Below are 20631 nucleotides of genomic sequence, written 5' to 3' on the forward strand. Positions count from 1 at the left end.
CTAAAATATATTTATTGAAGTTGGTGCTACGGGGTCCGCGCACGCAGCAGGGAATTATTCAAGGTTTATGACTATCAATGAAAATCCTACGATGTACAATATGCATTTTAAGTTTTGAATTTGTGTGAGAGGGAAGATGTGTTGTGTTTATTCTTAAACTTTTCAAACTCCTTAGCAGTTGTTATAGAATGTCATTAATGCAAAGTATAAGCTAGAATGTTATTCAGGTAATAATTGCAGTGTAGACCTGCATGTTCCACAGTATGACAGTTGCTGATTGGAAACTTTGAAGGTTGAACGTGTTGGCCCTTCCTTCTGGATTTACTTAAATAAATATACTATTACTTATCTGAACATCTGAATAGATTACTCAACCTTCTAAACCATAAGGGAGGAAATACAATTGAAGATGTTCTATAATGGTTTCAACTAGCAGGAGGGAGTAATGGCCTGTTAAAAAAAGGTGGAGCAAAGCCAGATTTTACAGTTTTATGAAGGAATGCAGTGTTCAATGATTTTCCAGTCGTACTCAGTTTTACAGGGATGAAAGAACAGGATTATGTCTTGACCAACCCATCAAGACTACTGCCTATAGGAAAATAGGAAGATTTTAGGGCCATATGTATGAACACATTTTCCCATAGACATAGAATGGGTAAGAACCTTTGATACATCTGTCCCATAGTGCTTTTGCAACATATGCTCTAACGTAATATAATGCCCACATTTAAAGCTAATAATACACATTTGAAGAAGTTGGGCACCTAATGTGTTTTTAGTTGGATTACCTCTGGCCCACTGCGAATGGATTCATAGACCTCACTAGTCCAGTACATCTGAGAGACACACAGTACAACTTGGCCAGGCCATTCTCTCACCCAGTCTTTCCTTTGTGTTTCAGGATATGCCTACATCAACAGAAAAAAATGACAAGTTACGCAGATTTTGGTGGAAAGTAATATTTTTAACATTATCTTTTAACACATAGCAGTGGTTCTCAAAACATGAAAACATGTTAATGGCATTCATGTTACAGGCAGATATTCTGTTCTCTCCACTCAGACACACACAGATTCACTTTTCCTTGCTTAAGTTTGGAAAACTTGAAACAGAAAATTCTAAATCTGTTCACAAGTCTAACACACGCAAACACTCTTTTGCCTCTGCTGCCCAGGATCTGGTTGCAGATATGACAATATGGTAAAGTATTCAATTCAAACCATGTCCCCATAGCCATTCATACCTGGTAGAAAAAGCAGACCAAAAGAAGGCGCACATAGCACACATATTATGGCATGCACACGTGTCACAGGAAACATGATCTATTGCCTAAAAAATGCTATGGTTATTTCTGAGTTGCTAAATACAGTTGCTTTAAATTTAGACCATAGGATCACTGGAGATTTAATTTTGGAGCTGGTACAGCACCCTCAAACCCAAGGCTGAACTGGGAAAATAAATTATTTGTGTATAAAACCAAGAGAGTCCCAAGTATGTGCCACAAAACGTTTGATAATCCTGATGCTGAAAAAGTTTCTGTTATCACAGAAGAAAAGAGAACCGTTTAGCTTAGGGTATAGAAGTAGGGCTGTCTTTTCTTGGTTAGTTCCAAATCAGAGTCCAATAAATTGTTAATACATTGTCATTCACTAGTGATGACATTAATATTGTGTTGAGAAAAAGGTCTGAGCTCAGAGGGAATTGGATGTAAAAATACTGGAAAAGGGGAGAAGGAAGAGGTTGGCACAATCTATTGAATGGGATAAGTTAAACTGTATATGCCAACAATGAGAAAGTGAAATTATGTTGCATACTTTTCCGTAATATACTTAGTTTTTAAGTCCACAAAACACAGGAACGTGACAAGGACAATACACAACCACATTCAGATTAGACAGGCATAAAAGTAAGAGTTCAGTTTGCTTCTGAAAAGAGTGGAATGCAGAAGTCTTATCTAAGGGACAGCAACACATAGAGCTGTTTGTTCATTATAAAAATGTTATGCTTTAAAGACACATAGGGCCTGATTTAGATATAGGTGGAGGGTATACTCTGACACAAACGATACAGATTTCCTGTCTGCTATATTCAGATCTCCATAGGATTTAATGGGATTGTAATATGGAGGACAGGATGTCCATCAGGGTTGTGACAGAGTATTCCCCTCCGCCAAGATCTAAATCAGGCCCAAAGTTTTAAAATAAAACAGTGGCTGAAAAAAGTAATGTAACCAAAGTGTGTGAAGGTGAACTGACTATTCTTGAGCGGGCAATGACATCCCGAACACTTTTAAGCATTGTGTCTTCCACTTGGATAAGCCACTTCTCCACAGCTCCTCGAGCTTCAGAAGTTGAAATGATCTGGATGAGTTCCACTCGCTCAGCTTCAGAGCTGTACATTGCCTGGATGTCCAGATTGGGAAGGAAGTCTAGTTTTGCAATGCCCTCAAAACACTTCTTCAGATGAGGCTGAACTCTCATTGGATCTTTAGTCTCAGACAGGATCTCCAACATTTCATCATTAGACAAAAAGAAAAAACTGGAAAATAAAAGAATAATTCAAATTATACCTCAATTTAAAAATGTAACATATAGCACAAAACATGTCTAAGCAGCTGTAGCACTTAAGGGTTAAATGTCCTTGTACAGCTCTTAAACAATCACTATTCCCAGAACTTGTAGTGATTTTACTTCGTATATTTTGCATAATTATGAATTCTATACCAATTATTTTTTAGCATGTAATGTACTATACTATTTGCCTTACCTTGCCTCTCTCCCACAGGACAATCCAAATATCTATGGGACGTTCATTCAAGTCGGCGCTTAGTTGGCTGTCACTAGGATACACAAACTATGCAAAGCACCTCCTATTATCACACAACCAGTACAGACAGAAGTGTTTTTCTGTTTGCGGGTAAGGCAACACATCTTTATTGAATCTCAGGAAGACATATCAATTTACATGTTTTGAAATACTGGAGCTTTAAAAAGGCAGAAAAGAAAAGATACAGCTATCAAAATGCTGGTAGATCTCATCTTTAAAAATATGTATGTAATCCCAGGTAGGACAGCAGCGAGAACAACACTGAGATGATTTAATGTCATATAACATAAATTTTAAGTTTTCAGGGCTGCATCTTAATTGAGTTGTTTTCTGCTGAGCTTTTTGGTGGAAATTACTGAGCCCCTTAAAGAAAATGCAGGATTAATGGATTTAAGAGCCAACTAGAAGGAAGAACAAAAGTTCAATGCAAATCGTGTTCTTGGATGGGGGCTTAGTTCATATTCATAAGTAACAAGTGTTCTTTTCAATCCTTAACCCTCTGGAGCAGATTAGAGTCTCTAGGTGAGCAGAATTAGGTACGTATCACTAGGGAATTACTTTGCAGTGCTCCTCAAGATCCACTGTGTCCAGGACCACATCAAGATTTGGTTAATACCAATTCTATTGATAGTTGTTAGAGTAATGATAATGAGCGTTAAATTGGGAGTGGATGTGACCACCGTTTGAAGGGTTTGAAAGTGTAGGGCAATAATCATCTCTACCTCTGAAGCCAATGGATGGTCCCCTGTATTTATTGATTAGACCATGTGGATTGCGCACACCATCACAAGTGACTACTCGGCTGTTATAGAAAGAGTGAATGTTGCATGGGAAACCATTGTTCTGTTGCTGAGGCTGCTGGTGGTTACCTGTCGCCCGATGGGACAGGTCCATTGAAGAATGTGTTGCACCATCACTTGTAGGTGTTCTTGTTGAGGTTCGAACTATTATACTTGAAGAGACTGGTTGGAGAAGGTCTGGTTGTAACTGTCTTGATACTGTATTTCTGGTTTCAAGCACATTCCTATTGCATACTATTTTCAAGATCTTGAATGGGGTATCATTCACCTTTATTCCATTGCTATGCCCCAGTTTGCTTGAACCAGCCTGGACAACATGTGACTGAGTTGCAGCAGGGAAAAGCGGATGGCCATCAAGAAAGAGCCATACTTTAAGAACACACTACCATCCCCTAATGATAATTGAAGGTGAAATACAACTGGCAGAACAGAACATTATGGGGGTCATTCCGACCCTGGCGGTCCAAGACCGCCAGGGCCGTGGACCACGGAAGCACCGCCAACAGGCTGGCGGTGCTTCCCAGCCCATTCTGACCGCGGCGGTAAAGCTGCGGTCAGAAAATGGAATCCGGCGGTTTCCCGCCGGATTTCCCCTGCATGGGCTGAATTGGCAGCGCCGCCATGGAGATTCCGACCCCCTTCCCGCCACCCTGTTTCTGGCGTTTTTTACCGCCAGGAACAGGATGGCGGGAATGGGTGTCGTGGGGCCCCTGGGGGCCCCTGCACTGCCCATGCCACTGGCATGGGCAGTGCAGGGGCCCCCTAACAGAGCCCCATAAAGATTTTCACTGTCTGCATTGCAGACAGTGAAAATCGCGACGGGTGCAACTGCACCCGTCGCACCCCTGCAACTCCGCCGGCTCCATTCGGAGCCGGCTTCATTGTTGCAGGGCCTTTCCCGCTGGGCCGGCGGGTGCTCCTTTGGCGGGCGCCCGCCGGCCCAGCGGGAAAGCCAGAATGCCGCCCGCCAAAGTCAGAATGAGGGCCTATATATTTTGTAAATGGTTTTGAAGAACAAGTTACTTACCTTCAGTAACGCATTATCTGGTAGAGACAGGATCTAGCTGCAAATTCCTTACTTTAGAATCTTCCCCAGGTGCAAGCCTGGATCCGGTAAGTTTTTCCCTATAGCACATCTGCTTATCGGAAGAGGGCTTCACGTAACTCGGTATCGATGTCCTCCACCAGATGTGATGTCCACGGAGTCCATATAACCCCATCCCCAAGGTGCCAATCTCAGTTCCTTATTTTCCTTGCTTGCAACGCAGATATGGTAAAGGTTATTCGGGCCGTTTGCGGCCCACCTCACGTTTTTGTCATTTGGAACAGTGTACTATGTTTTCAGGGTTCGAATCCTGTAGGTCCTGTGGATGACAAATGTGGCTATGAACCCCCACTCGATTTGCATGTGGTGCCTAGGCGAAGAGTGGGACTCCTGTCAAACTTCTGTCGAAGGCTGTGCAGTAACATCGAAAGAAGCTTCTCGAGGCGTGGATGTCAGAGCTTTCCTTGTCTTCCGGTCGACCAGGGTCTCCTTCTTGGACTGACGTCCATTCGCAGGCCCTTTCAAGGAGTTGTTCTCGTGGGTGCCATTCTCCATCAACGTCGAGGGGTAAGTCTTGACGCAAAAGGGCAAAGTCACGAAAGTTGCCGAATTCACCACATAGACCTCACACCATTCCTTGGTTGAGGAAACAAGGTTGGAGTTTATCCCATGTCTCCCCAATTTCCAGGAGATAGGGCAACTCTTGACCAGATACGTGAATATTACACTCGCCTTCATGCTGTCTTTGATGAATCACCTTCCTCTAGAGTGCCTGTTGGTCTCAAGGAGGTTAGGAGTGCCTTGACAATGTCTGCACCAGCTGGTTCGCCCTCAGCTTCAGTTAGGCCTTCAGCGTCAGATGACAAAGCCATTAGGGTGCCAGTGCACAGCTATTCGGGGTTCCCACCTTTGGTGCCAGTATCCGATCAGTGGACTCCGGCGACTCTACTGGCAGCGCCGATTGAAGTTGAATCCGTCTTTCTGTCTGAAGTCGAAATTGACGAAGAGAAATCACCATCTCGGAGCCAATCAACGTCAGGAATGATGCCAGTCATGCCTGTTATCCCTAATCTTCATCCACAAGAGTCCCCTCATGTTTATCCTACTGAGGGAGATGGTGAGGAGGTAGTAAAGGGGTTGTAACCTCATAGAGAGAACAGCTGGTTAACTGACCTAGCTACGGCTAGCGGCTTGAATTCTTCTCCAGCCTACTTTCCCACCCTGGACTTTCTACAGAGGCGAGTTCCTATTTTGTAGACAAGCTGAAAAGGGTTGCGATAGTGTTGGGTCTGACTCTTCCTTCAATGGAATTAGCTTCAGATCCTCCAATTGATGTCCTCCAACAAAGCCAAACAGGGGTTAAAACAGTGATTCCTTACAGTGAAACCCTACATGATGTTTTGTAAGGGGCTTGGGCTAAGCCTGATACAGGGGCTTCTGTTGACTGGACTATATCCCACAGGCATTGACCCGCCCATGGTGATCCAGCTTGACATCCTACTCATTGAAGTTTGGCCCGCCATGATATTGAGTCTCTCCCACAAGTCCAGGAGTCTAGATGTCTGTGATAGGTATATTTTTTTGTCCACAAGTTCTGCTCTATGCTCTGTGACTACCACTTGTGTTCTTGGACATTTCTCTCATTCTTTATGGGACTCATTAGCGAACATCTTGCCTGCGCTTCCGGAGAAATCAGGAGCACTCTTGCTCCTATGATTCAAGATGGCCAGCAAGCAGCTAAACTAATAATTTGCTGTGGCATGGATACCACTGACTCTGTGCATCGAGCTATGGCTTCCTCAGTTACGCAACGTCGCTGTGCCTGGTTACGTACCTCAGGGTTTTCCAAGCCAGTCCAAGCCACATTGCTTGACATGCTGTTTGATAGTGCCCATTTATCTAGTGCACAGGCAGACCGAGCTTTAAGGTGTTTTTGTGACAGTAGGGGTGGAGCAGTGAATTTTCTTGGTTCCTCTCTACTTTTTGGCCTAGTTCATAACCCCTGTACTGTCTAGGGAGGTGTTATTTGTTCTTACTTATTCCACAGAAGAACTATGCTTTGGCAGGGCCGTGAGGCGTTTTTAGTAATACATCTGTTACAACGTAATTGTGGCACCTGGTGGGTGTTCCTGCTTTTGGCAGGTGCTATTTTTCCTCAATTTATTATTTAAGTGTACAGTGTCCTGGGACCTTATGGGGCATTTCATGCCTGATGTTCAAGGCTACTTTCATGATTGTCTTTACTTGGTGTAAAGTAGTGGTTTTCTACTACAAGTTTGTCAATAAGAGCCTCTTAGCGAGTTATAACTTTTTTAATACACCAGATATAAAGGTGGCATTGCATACCATACTCTAAGTGGAGTATTTGAGTATTTGCTTGTATGCTGGTGAGTATTTATATATATTGTTGTTTATCCCGTGAACTACAGCACGCCGTGACTTACTTGGTAGAGGCCACAAGGAGGAGGGTTATAAATGCTGCGGAGATGGAGGAATTGAGTGCTTGGGAACCTGAGCAGGGAAAAGAGACGACTAATTAGAATTGGGCAGTAGGCACACTGAATGGGATCAGCAAAATCGCAAAGCATCCGATGTTGTGGAGCCTTTTGTCGGATCCATATTTGACTTGGTGCAGCCATTCGGTGAGCATTCTCTCACCACTTGTGGATTATATATATATATATATATATATATACGCAATTCTTCTAATACCGTGTAGAAGATTACACTGACAACAAATGGAAGTCCAAAATACTTTAATCACCAATGTTTCCTCCCAGTACAACGCATTTCACATTTCAGCCGTAGCCTTGCTCACGTATATACAGGGAGTGCAGAATTATTAGGCAAATGAGTATTTTGACCACATCATCCTCTTTATGCATGTTGTCTTACTCCAAGCTGTATAGGCTCGAAAGCCTACTACCAATTAAGCATATTAGGTGATGTGCATCTCTGTAATGAGAAGGGGTGTGGTCTAATGACATCAACACCCTATATCAGGTGTGCATAATTATTAGGTAACTTCCTTTCCTTTGGCAAAATGGGTCAAAAGAAGGACTTGACAGGCTCAGAAAAGTCAAAAATAGTGAGATATCTTGCAGAGGGATGCAGCACTCTTAAAATTGCAAAGCTTCTGAAGCGTGATCATCAAACAATCAAGCGTTTCATTCAAAATAGTCAACAGGGTCGCAAGAAGCGTGTGGAAAAACCAAGGCGCAAAATAACTGCCCATGAACTGAGAAAAGTCAAGCGTGCAGCTGCCACGATGCCACTTGCCACCAGTTTGGCCATATTTCAGAGCTGCAACATCACTGGAGTGCCCAAAACCACAAGGTGTGCAATACTCAGAGACATGGCCAAGGTAAGAAAGGCTGAAAGACGACCACCACTGAACAAGACACACAAGCTGAAACGTCAAGACTGGGCCAAGAAATATCTCAAGACTGATTTTTCTAAGGTTTTATGGACTGATGAAATGAGAGTGAGTCTTGATGGGCCAGATGGATGGGCCCGTGGCTGGATTGGTAAAGGGCAGAGAGCTCCAGTACGACTCAGACGCCAGCAAGGTGGAGGTGGAGTACTGGTTTGGGCTGGTATCATCAAAGATGAGCTTGTGGGGCCTTTTCGGGTTGAGGATGGAGTCAAGCTCAACTCCCAGTCCTACTGCCAGTTCCTGGAAGACACCTTCTTCAAGCAGTGGTACAGGAAGAAGTCTGCATCCTTCAAGAAAAACATGATTTTCATGCAGGACAATGCTCCATCACACGCGTCCAAGTACTCCACAGCGTGGCTGGCAAGAAAGGGTATAAAAGAAGGAAATCTAATGACATGGCCTCCTTGTTCACCTGATCTGAACCCCATTGAGAACCTGTGGTCCATCATCAAATGTGAGATTTACAAGGAGGGAAAACAGTACACCTCTCTGAACAGTGTCTGGGAGGCTGTGGTTGCTGCTGCACGCAATGTTGATGGTGAACAGATCAAAACACTGACAGAATCCATGGATGGCAGGCTTTTGAGTGTCCTTGCAAAGAAAGGTGGCTATATTGGTCACTGATTTGTTTTTGTTTTGTTTTTGAATGTCAGAAATGTATATTTGTGAATGTTGAGATGTTATATTGGTTTCACTGGTAATGATAAATAATTGAAATGGGTATATATTTTTTTTTATTAAGTTGCCTAATAATTATGCACATTGATAGTCACCTGCACACACAGATATCCCCCTAACATAGCTAAAACTAAAAACAAACTAAAAACTACTTCCAAAAATATTCAGTTTTGATATTAATGAGTTTTTTGGGTTCATTGAGAACATGGTTGTTGTTCAATAATAAAATTAATCCTCAAAAATACAACTTGCCTAATAATTCTGCACTCCCTGTATATATATATATATATATATATATATATATATATATATAAATATAAAGTCGGGTTTCCTTAACTTGTGGGCTATTACACCTGCATTTGAGGGTACAGAGTTGGCAGGGAGTTAGTTTTTTTTCATTTGTGAGATTATGAAATAATACTAGTATCTCTTACAGGGAACTTGTAAAATTAACAGCTCCTTGGGAGTTTCAATATGTTGTTTAATCTCTGCTCAAAGAGGTTTCTTTATAAGTATGCTACAGCACTAAGGGTATCTGTTTAATAAGTCTTTTTTGTACTGTCAAATAAGGTAGCTGTAGATCTACACTAATTGTGGTGTATGTCTACTTTTATCTATGATATGGTAGTATCAGATTTTCTACTTTTGGTACATTGGATATTTTAGAAGCCAGAAAGTATTTTCTTGGGGACTTTAAGACTTTCCTTGTTTGATCTTAAAAGGTTTTTAAATTAGATAGCCATCACAGTTTAATGGATTTTCTATACTTTGGTGTGGATATTTGGATGTGTTGACATGTTCTTTGAACAGTATCCTTTTCTTTTCCTGACATTTCAGTTTATCATGGGTCTTCATGGAGACATATCTCTCTGCAGATTCTATTCAGTCTATTGTACAGAATAATAATTATTATTGACTCTTTAGGAGTTGATCTGTGCTTGGGCTTTGCATTCAAGACTTCCTTTTTTCCAGAAGGGTTTTACCCTCTTCAGGGGTACTTCTTCTTCTCTATGAATATATTTATGACTGCTGTGCGTAAGGAGGTTATATGTTAATCCCTTATCTAGGTACATCATCATTTACCTGACTCTAGTTATTGTAGGTTGGGTTCACACTTTGAGAAGTGTTGTCATAAGACAGAATATACAAAATCAGACTGATTCTTTTTATTTCAGAATCTTGTAAATTTTCTGTTTTTGCGTCATTGACAATTTTCTAGTTCATCTGTAGATGAGTCTTAATTATCATTAGAATCACATACTCACCTTTGGTTCCGCTGTATTACCAAGGTCCCTTTTACATATTTGCTGTTTTTTTCAGCCTTTAAAAATTATAATAATATATATGTATTTTGTTGGTTACTACATAGGCATTTGTTATACTCTGTCAGTAGTTATACATATTGAGAATATCTTGAAGATGTTTTTATCATCTCTAGCTACTTTTCCTTGGGAAAGGTATGGTTATATCCCAAATGGTTGCTATAATGTTGTCTTCAAATTCTTTTTAAAGAGGGCAATTGTATGTATTCTCTCCAAGAGATGTGTGTCTTATAGAGTAGGGCTGGTTAGGACATACCTTTACATGGTAAGAGGTATTGCTCAATGGCATGTTATGCTGCTCTGTGTTCCAACAGGGTAGAACATGCATCAGTCTACATATAAGAACAAACGGATTTATCTTCACTAGCTCATTTGGCGATATTGTCCAATGGGCATGAGTAGTGTTTCTTACCCATATTTTCTTTGTCTTTATGATGCAATGGCTATGGTCCTTTCCACAGTATTGATGGGGTGTTTGTGCGTGGGATCACAACCAATTAAGGGAGCAGGTAGCTTAATATTAATTTTGTTAGTTCGCCTCTAACACCGATTGGACATATCAGCATAGATTTTCTGTATTCCATGCTTTTGAATGTTTATAACTCCTTATCTGTGGTTCCTCCCAGGAGTATTATGCCGTGAAATATGTTAGGGCTCACCTACATTCTTATGAATGCCCGGTCTTTTTGAATTATTCTACAACTTTTTTGTTCTAAGAACATATTTTTAATTGTATCACTCATGCGTGATGCTATCTCTATGAAATTACAGTTTTTATGACTTTTTATTACTGTGGTCCTTTACACAGTTTTTTTTTTTTACTAATGAGGATGTCTTTCCTCATAGATATTCTTATGAATGCATGGTCTATTGCTCTTGTACTAGACCAGTTTTCTTCTGGTTAGAGACTTTCAATGTTGTTAGGTCACTTCTGACATACATATGACATACTAACATGGATATGCTTATTCCCACGTTTTTCATGTCTTATGGTTTTATTCACCTGTGATTCTTTCCACAGGTTTTGAAATTATAGAGTATATTATTACTCACCCAAATCATTATGATTGTCCGGTCCTTTACATGTAGGCAATAAGGTAACTACAAACTAAAGCACTGGTTCAGAGAATACTCAGTTGAAGCAAGTTGTGTGGATGTGGCCAACATTTGAGCAGGATGGGTCTTAACTCATGGTAGGTCTAAAGCAATGTTTTTTGCAAAAAACATTTTATTCGCATCTTGAATTAACTTCCTTACTTTGTCATTTATTATTTAAAATATGTTCAACAGCCAGTGTGGTCAACGGCTAGTGTATGTATACAGCTATATCATTTCCAGTTAAAAAACAACAATTAGTACACAATAATCAGTATCGCTGTATTTATCCACAACCGTCTTATTCCTTCTCTCCCTGCAACTCCCAACCTCCCTACTAAGACTGAAGATGGGGTTTTGTCTTCAGTGAGGTAAGTCATTTGCAGGCAATAGAAGTTTAGGTTTGCTTTACTCTATTTCCCCTTGGTAGGTCGTGCAAGCGCTGCTTTTCCGACACCTTATTATCTATATAGACTATTAACCACATTCACCTCATCACTATCACTCGTTCCCAGGCTTGTCTTTCAAAGATCCTTTGTTATCGTTGGTAAATACTTTACGTTTGCCCTTCCTTGAGGCGGTTTTGTTATCGCCTTGGGGACCGACTCGGTTACATGGATAATTGCAAGTCTGCTGATATGTTTGACTGCAAGCGAACTTCTTTTTCCTTTTGGGTGTCTCCTTCGCGAACCCGCCAATGGCAGCCACGGGGCTTTGAATCGGCTCATTTATGACAACTGTTTTACTTTTTTTACTTTTGTGTGCCTTTTAGAGTTTTCAGACTGTAAACATTGTCCTTTTTGTATGTTTCATTAGGTTAGTCACATTTTATTGGCCAGCTAAAACGGTAAACACTGCATATGTTTCATGTGCTTAGTGCAGTCAAGCAGGTTGTAAATAGTGCTCTGTCTGTCTCATGGCTAGTGATGCAAGAGAGCACGAGGGGAAACACTACCTGTTTGTACAGTGTGTTTAGCATGGGATGCCACATCACCGGCAGATACATTGGACTACTGTATGATGCTTAGTGTAGGCAGACTGTAAACACTGGGAAGACACGGAGGGGGAAAACACCGACCACAAGCTCTTCACTACTTGTATCCTGTGCTTAGTACAGGCAGACACGCAGAAACGGAGAAGGCACTGCACTGTTTGCACCATGTCCTTAACGTGGACTGGCGCAATGAAAAGCAGCATAGGCTTCACAGCTTGCACCATATTGCTTAGTGTGTACAGGCCCCAGAGAGTAAATACTGCACTATGCAAACTATGTTATTATTGGCAGCTAAAAAAGACAGAAGGAGGAGGGCACAGGTTACACCATGGGCTTTATCAGATGTGCACACAGGGAGGAGACACTGCACTGTGTGCAAAGAGCTGTTATCTGTAGAAATAATAGACCGAAGGAGGCAGTGCACAGGTTGCACCATGGGCTTAGTCAGACAGGCACACTAGGAGAAGATAGTGCACTGTGCTGAGTGCTTTTGACTGGCATCTATATGAGACTGATGTTTTACATTGTACAGAGTGTAGGCAGACAGGACACGTTGCACTGTTTGTAACATGTGAGCAGACTCATGCACTGCATGCAACAGGCATTTCTCACTGTACTTACATTTTGGAGACGTGCTTAATGTTATGTAACAAGCAGAGACTTGTTACATGCTCTTGGACCCTGAGTAGATAGAGTACCTGCTTTGGAGGCCCTATGCTGAACCAACTCTGTTTTCTTAACCTGCCCACCACTCTCACTTGCCTCCCTCTATCATTCTCCTCTCTCATACTGAATGTTAATTACCAATAGTTCTCCATCTTTTTCTCCCATACCTTTCCCTTCTGGATCGTCCCTCTAGCCTTGCTTCATCCCTTACATTGCTTAAACAGTTACTTTTTTTTTCTCTGCTGCACCTCACCTATTTTCCCAGTGTGTGTCTTTTGTTGCTCTTTTCCTCTCTCCCTATAGTTATCCTTCTCTTTCTGTGACTTTGTCCACTTCTCTTTGCTCCTTTCTCCATCTTTCCATTTCTGTCCCCATACCTTTGTTGCTGAAGTATTTCTCCATGTTTAGGTTGAGCACTCAAGCGCTTTGACCTGTTTTAAGTATTGTGGGCTTTTAACCATGCCCACCTCACGCCCATCACTTTCACTGGTTCATGGGCTTGCCTTTAAATTTTTGGGGTAAACGCATTACATTTGTCCCTCCTTGCAGACTAACCCTGTTACATGGATAATTGCACAATTGCCAATATGTTTGACTGTGAGCAATCTTTATTTTCCTTTTGTGTCCCTCTTTTGCGCTCATGGCGGCCGTGGCGCTTTGAATCGTTTCGCTTTTGTCAGCTAATGTTTTACTTTTCATTTTCAATTTATTTGGCAAGTAAAGTCCAGCTAGGAATTTACAACACCAATATCTCTAACTAAATGCAAGACTGATTGCATTGCAAATGCCTGTTCTTAATAGTCTTAGAAGCATAATTCCTTTAGTCTCTGTGAGCATGTGATTTCTCTGCAATACTTCTCCATGTATGATAATACTGGGTGCCAAGTTGCTATAACTTTGTCTCTGTTCTTAAAAGTGAGGGCACTGTGTCTCAAATCGTACCATATCACACTCTTATCTCTGATTTTGAAGTTATTTTCCATTGTCAAGTAATCAAAGTGTTCAGTCCTGTCAACAACTGGAAAATTACTTTCCATTCAGCTTTGCGCAGGTGATCTCAGCCGTAGTATAGCAATCGCCAGATCAGCCAAATCAGAATCACCATGATCTCTTTAATTGCTATTAGGGCTTCTTTTCAGAAGGTTAATTTTATTGGACATGCTACCCATGTGTTAAAGCAGAATCCCTCTTCCCTACATTCTCTTCAACCTCTGTTTATCCTATATAGTGTCAAGTACCATCTCACCATTACCTTGATTGAAGACGCCCCTGTGAAACAGCAACTTTGTAATTGAAGTTGTCACGCCATAGCCCTTTCGAAGATGTGTATGACATTATTTTGTTTTGTTGTTTTTTTCATTTAAATATGTAACCCCATGATGGTTGTTCTGTTGAGCAGGCTGATAATTTGTAGAGTTGTGAAACAAGACATTTAATACCCCCACAATACTATACATTTTTGTAGCTGCTTTTTAAGGTGGATAAAGTTCCCAGTGTTGCATAGCTGTTATCTAACTTTCTTGTTCACCAGTCTGATATGTGTGTTTGAAGTTTTCAAAATATCGTATGGTCCATCCCCAGAATAGGTCTGCCAGTACCCTGCAATCCCCATCTCTCCGACTAAATGCTCCTCCTTCATACCTCACTATAAAATCTGTGTTAAAGTAAACTGGAGTCAACTGTGAAGAAAATAGTTGATTTTTTAGGAAGGGCTATGACTTCCCAACAGCAGTTGGGAGCACATCATTTTTAAGGAACCATAAAATGTCTGATAGCGTTCTCCCAGCTTGTGCCTGATCCAAGTGTTTATTGAAGCATCTTAGTGAACATTTGTCCAATTATTCTAAGATGGGCTGCTCTATTATTATAGTATATATATCGGAATTTCCTAAATCCACTATTTTGGGGCATTCAAAACTTTATGTGACAGCCTTGCTGCCTTCTCTTGTCAAACAAAGCTCAGTAATAAGTTTTGGAGTGATTGGAAATTGGAGTGTTTAATCCTGAACAGCACAGCTAGAAAGGCACACAATAATCTAGGGACAATTTTTGTTTTAATTGCTGCAATTGTGCCTAAATACGAGACATAGGTTTGTCTCCACCTTTACATATATCGTTTACTGTCTGCTGCTAGTGGTGGTATGTGGAAAGCATACTACTTGAGAACTTGTGGTGTGATCTGTTACCCCTAATATTTTACTGAGTGATCCAATACTTTAAATGGTTTTCTTTTTTCAGAATGTCTTTGTCATTTTGATTTACACCTATAGGCAAGATAACTGATTCATCTGAATTGACTGTATGCCCCAAAGTTTCTCCCTATTCAGTGAAAAGGTACAGAAGTGGCGAGGAAAATGTGTTACTTCTGTCTTATAGATGACCATATAATCTTCAAAGAGCGAGATTTTATGTTCCAGTGCTCTGAAATTTATCCCATTTATCTCTGTCCTTTACTTAAAGGGCAGAGGTAATTGTTTTATAGCCATGACAAAAGGACAGGACAGCCCTGTCTTGTGCTTCTTCATAGGAAGTGATTTGAGAATATTCTGTTCACAGACAACCTTGCTTTTGGCCTTTTGTATACCATCACTATTCATATCCAATCATCCCCCAAACCAAATCTTCCCATGATCTTTGTACAACTGCTCACCCTCTTAAAGGATATTTCAGAGTCTACCACTATAAGAGCCACTGAAATGTTCTCTTTATTTGTCATTTTCATGTATAAGGCTTGGCATGACCTGGGCAATCAATGAAAGATAACATTTTCGGGGAACATCACTAGCAACGCGGTCAATGCAACGCTGTGCATTGAACACGCTGCCATTACCACGCATATGCATTTACTACGTATGCGCTTAGCACGCATGCCTTTACCATACATATGCTTGGTAACGGCAGAGAGAGCAGTCTGGGCATAACAGGAAGGAGAAGCGACCAGAGGAGAGAGAGGTGAGTGGGGCTGGGTTTGGGGGAGTGGAGGAGGAGGGGTTTGGGGTAGATTTTAGGACAGGGTCAGGGGGTCGTGGTAGTTTTTAGGACAGGGTGGGAAATTTTTTAGGGTTCAGAGTGGGGGTAGTTTTTAGGACAGGGTAGGCTTTAGGGGGTAGGGTTGGGTGGGGGGTCGGGGTAGTTTTCAGGATGGGGTAGGTTTTAGGGCAGGGTAGGGTTTAGGGTGGGGTAGTTTTTAGGACAGGGCAGGATAGGTTTTAGGGTTTAGGGCGGGGGTGGGGTAGTTATTAGGACAGAGAGGGGTCGGTTTTAGGACAGGGTGAGTAGGTTTTAGGTTTCAGGGTGGGGTGGGGAGTCAAATAGTTTTTAGGACAGGGTGGTGTTGTTTTTAGGACAGGGTGGGGTAGCTTTTAGGTTTTAGGGCGAGGGCGGGGGTCAGGTAGTTTTTAGAATAGGGTGGGGTAGGTTTTAGGGTTCAGGGTGGAGCCGGGGTAGTTTTTGGGACAGGGTGGGTTAGTTTTTAGGCCAGGGTAGTTTTTAGGGTTTAGGGCGAGGGGTCGGGTTAGTGTTTAGGACAGGGCTGGGTCGGTTTTAGGACAAGGCAGGGTAGCTTTTGGGTTTAGGTTCATGGCAGTGTGTCCGGGTAGTTTTTAGGACAGATGAGGGTAGATTTTAGGGTGGGTGATCAGGGTAGTTTTTAGGACAGGGTAGTATAGGTTTTAGGACAGGGTAGGTTTTAGGGTGGTGGTGAGGGGTTGGGGTAGTTTTTAGGACAGGACATGGCAGGTTGTAGGACAGGGCAGGGTAGCTGTTAGTGTTTAGGGCAGGGGAGGGATGGTTTTAGGGTAGGGTTTAGGGCGGGGCTCGGGGTAGCTTTTAGGACAGGGCGGGGTAGGTTTTAGGACAGGGTAGATTTTAGGGTTTAGGGTGGGGTCGGGGTGGTTTTTATGACAGGGTGGGGTTGTTTTTAGGAAACAGGAGGTTTTAGGGTTTAGGGCGGGGAGTCGGGGTAGTTTTTAGGACAGGGTCACTTTTAGGGTGGTGGGTCGGTAGTTTTTAGTGCAGGGTAGGTTTTAGGTTTCAAGGTGGGAGGGGTCGGGGTCGTTTTTAGGACAGGGTAGGTTTTATGGTTTAGGGTGCGGGGTCGGTAGTTTTTAGGACAGGGCGGGGCAGGATTTTGACAGGGCAGGGTAGCTTTTAGGCTCATGGCGGGGGTCAGGGTAGTTTTTAGGACAGGCAGGGTAGGTTTTAGGGTTTAGGACAGGTGTGTCGGGGTCGTTTTTAGGTCAGGGTAGGTTTTAGGATTCAGGGCAGTTTTTAGGACAGGGTGGGGTAGGCTTTAGGACAGGGCAGCGTAGCTTTCAGGCTTTAGGTTGAGGGGGCGTCAGAGTAGTTTTTACAGCAGGGTAGCTTTTAGGGTTCATGGTGGGGATAGTTTTTAGGACAGGGTGGGGTAGTTTCTAGGACAGGTTTAGGTCGGGGGTCGTAGTAATGTTTAGGACAGGGCAGGATAGGTTTTAAGTCAGGGCAGGGTAGCTTTTAAGGTTTGGGGGTGGTGGGTCGGGGTAGTTTTTAGGGCAGATTAGGTTTTAGGGCTTGGGGTGGTGGGGAGTCGGGTAGTATTTAAGGACAGGGTGGGGTAGTTTTTAGGACAAGGCAGGGTAGGTTTTAGGGTTTAGGGCGGAGGGTCTGGGTAGTTTTTAGGACAGGGCGAGTAGGTTTTAAATTTCAGGGTGAGGTGGGGAGTCGGATAATTTTTAGGACAGGGTGGGGTCGTTTTAGGGGAGGGGAGGTTTAAGGATTCAGGGCAGTGGGTCGGGGTAGTTCTTAGGACAGGGAGGTGTAGGTTTTAGGTTTCAGGGCGAGGGTCTGGATAGTTTTTAGGACAGGGAGTGCTAGTTTTTAGGACAGGTAGGTGGTTATGGTTTAGGGCAGGGTTGTTTTTGGGACAGGGCGGGGTACATTTTACCACAGGGCATGTTAGCTTTTAGGGTGGGAGCGGGTTAGTTTTTAGGGCAGTGTAGGATTTAGGACAGGGGGCCAAAGTAGTTTTTAGGACAGGGTGAGATAGTTTCTAGGACAGGGTAAGTTTTAGGGTTTAGGGAGGGTTGGGGGTAGTTGGGTAATTTTTAGGACAGGGTGGGGAAGGTTTTAGGACAGGGCAGGGTAGGGCGGGGGTTAGGGCTCAGGACAGGGTGGAAGGGGCAGTTTTAAGGGCTTGGGCGTGTGGAGTATGGTGTCAGGTGTAGGGTGCAGGGCAGGAGAGAATTTACCACACATATTCCTTTACCAAACATGCTTTTACAACGAATTTCGTTGTAAATACATGCGTGGTAAAGGCATGCATGGTAAAGACACAGTCGTTGTAGAGCCTTCGGTGTAAAGGCATGCGTTATATACGCATACGTTGTTCCATCATACATCCGCATTTTCATATGGATATTATTGTCCACATTTAGTAGGGCTATGATGAGTAGACCTGGGGGTCTCTGCCCACCTTTTGCCTCTGACATGGATTCTGTAGATTCCTCACTATCCGCTATCAATTGATATAATGGCATTGGTAAAGGGGGCAGTTAAGCAGGTTCTATTTTGCAGAATCCATCAGTGGATCTATCTGGTCTTTGTAGGAAGCTGGCCTGGTGTGTGGTGGACATCTATGGTGTTGGCACATTATACCAGGCCCATGCAACCCCTATTAGTGAATGAAGACAGTGGCTAGGAAGTCGGGGCTCTAAAGAGGTAGCTGTAGGTGAGCAGCCAAGACTTATCTAGGAGGAGTGCAAAGCGAAATCCACAAAATCGACCAAATCCTGGGAAACTCCTTTTTGGTCTCCCTGAACTTGATCCTGTATTGTTCTGTGGTTGGCCCAAACCCATCTAAGAGTGCATTCTTTAATGCCTCGTAATCATCTGCATCTTCCTCCCTGGCAGTGAGGAGTTTGTCTCTGCCTTTGTTAGTGAAGGAGAGCCACAAGATTGCTGCCCACTGTCTCTGAGGGACCCTCTGTACTTTACAGGCCGTCTCCAAGGCAGTGAACCACTGGTGGATATCATCTCCTACCTTGTAAGGTGGGACTATTTTACTCAGACTCCTAGAGTCATAGGAGTCCCCCTGGCCCTGGTGACCCTAAAGTTATTGCTGCCACCATGGGGAGCTATCCTCAAATTCTGTTTTTCCCTCTCCTCTGCCCTTTCTAGAGCTAACTGTTGCTGAAGCAGCCTCTGTTTGGCCTAGTCTAATTTCAGTCTGTGGAATTCCCTATCTAGGGACTTCCCCCTGAATTAAAATGGTCTGTCTCATAGGTGGTCCTTGAGACATGGGTGTGGACAGATGAAGAGGACCTGTCCCTCCTTCTGGAGACCCTTTGTATCAACCTTATAGGAGTAAAAGTGGGCCTACTTGAGTGAGTCCCATTTTCACTACCTGCAGTGCTTCTAACAGGGCTATGGTGATCCCCAGTTTCTTCCTCAGTGTAACGTAAGCCTACCCTAAGACTGGAGGTTCAGTCTCTACTTCTTCCTCCCCCTGGCTGCCTGAGTTTTCCTGGTCAGCCTGGAGTAGTAATCCCAGATGCAGGTTCTTCTTGGGAGTTCTCCCTGTCTTCAGCTTCCTGGAAGCACACATCTCCCTCAACTCTTGAAAAGTATAGTCCTCATACTGAGAGTCTGGGGCCTGAGATGGGTTTTCCACTGAAGACAGTTTCCCCAGAGTAGTGTGGGTGCACCTACCTACTCTAAGTAACTAGACTACCTAAGTTTGGAGAAAGGGCTATGCCAGACCCCCAACTTACCCAAACTAGGAGACTAGTGATCCTAATCACTAAGTGCAGTGTACCCTAATGTCTACTAGTGGGATTTCCTGTGGAAAGCTACCAGTGATAGAGTGGTAAGGCAAATGCAAGTGTCTTATCCCATTGCTGCACCACCAATGTAGGAAGCTGGCCTGGTGTGTGGTGGACACGTATGGTGTTGGCGCCTTATACCTGGCCCAGGCAACCCCTGTTAGTGAATGAAGACAGTGGCTAAGAAGTCAGGGCTCTTTAGAGGTAGCTCTGGACGAGCAGCCACAACTTATCTAGAAGGAGTGCAAAGCACTTGCAATACCACAATAGTCACACAGCAACTTATCACACATGAAAGAACCACAGAGTGTTACAAAAATAAAGGTACTTTATTACAGTAACACTACAACACTACACTTATCGGCAGTCCCCCCAACCGTAGGTAAGTTTACACTATATATAGCAATCAGAAATTAGCATAGAAACAACAAGCATAGGCAAGAATTGTAGAAAATAGTGAGGTCTCTAGAGGAGGGCCAAACCATATACTAAATTAGAGGACTACGAAGTGAAGTCCCTCACCCAAAGGTATGGAGTAGTTAGAGTGGAGCTGGGAGAACTGGGGACCCCAGGAGGCGAGTACCTTAGTGACCCCCAGCAATTAAGTGAGCAGAGGTAAGTACCTGGTTTTCCCAGGGACTAACAACAGGGCTTAGAAAATGGATTATCAAAGAACAGGACCAAACCAGAGGAAACCAAAGGTGGATTCTAGAAGAAGAGGACATGCAGAAGAAGGGGACAGGGTCCAGTCCGCGATAGAGTGTCCAGTCGGGGCAGGAGCCACTACCCACCCCTTGGATGAAGATCTAAGTCAACGGGGGAAGAAGAAGACCAGCTCTGGAGTCCAGGAGCTGTAGAGGAATCCTTGGAGTGGTGCAGGGGTGTCCCACATTGGTCGTCGGGTTGCAGTTGATCACTGGCCAGGTGCACCACCAACAAGTCTTGGTAAATGCAGAGGAAGCAAAAGAAGAG

The 20631-nt window shown here is 43.1% G+C and overlaps 1 protein-coding gene across 1 annotated transcript in view; it reads right to left on the reverse strand.

Moving 5' to 3' along the window:
• The window catches only part of DNAH12 (dynein axonemal heavy chain 12), a 937015-nt gene that overhangs the window by 678554 nt on the left and 237830 nt on the right, over window positions 1–20631 (reverse strand). The window contains exons 22-23 of the mRNA XM_069206470.1: window positions 2256–2538; window positions 789–908 (exon numbers count right to left, since the gene is read on the reverse strand). Coding sequence (XP_069062571.1) covers window positions 789–908; window positions 2256–2538 — 403 coding nt within the window. The remainder of the gene's footprint in view (window positions 1–788; window positions 909–2255; window positions 2539–20631) is intronic.

This window comes from Pleurodeles waltl, chromosome 9 (assembly GCF_031143425.1).
Source record: "Pleurodeles waltl isolate 20211129_DDA chromosome 9, aPleWal1.hap1.20221129, whole genome shotgun sequence".
Classification (NCBI taxonomy): Eukaryota; Metazoa; Chordata; class Amphibia; order Caudata; family Salamandridae; genus Pleurodeles; species Pleurodeles waltl.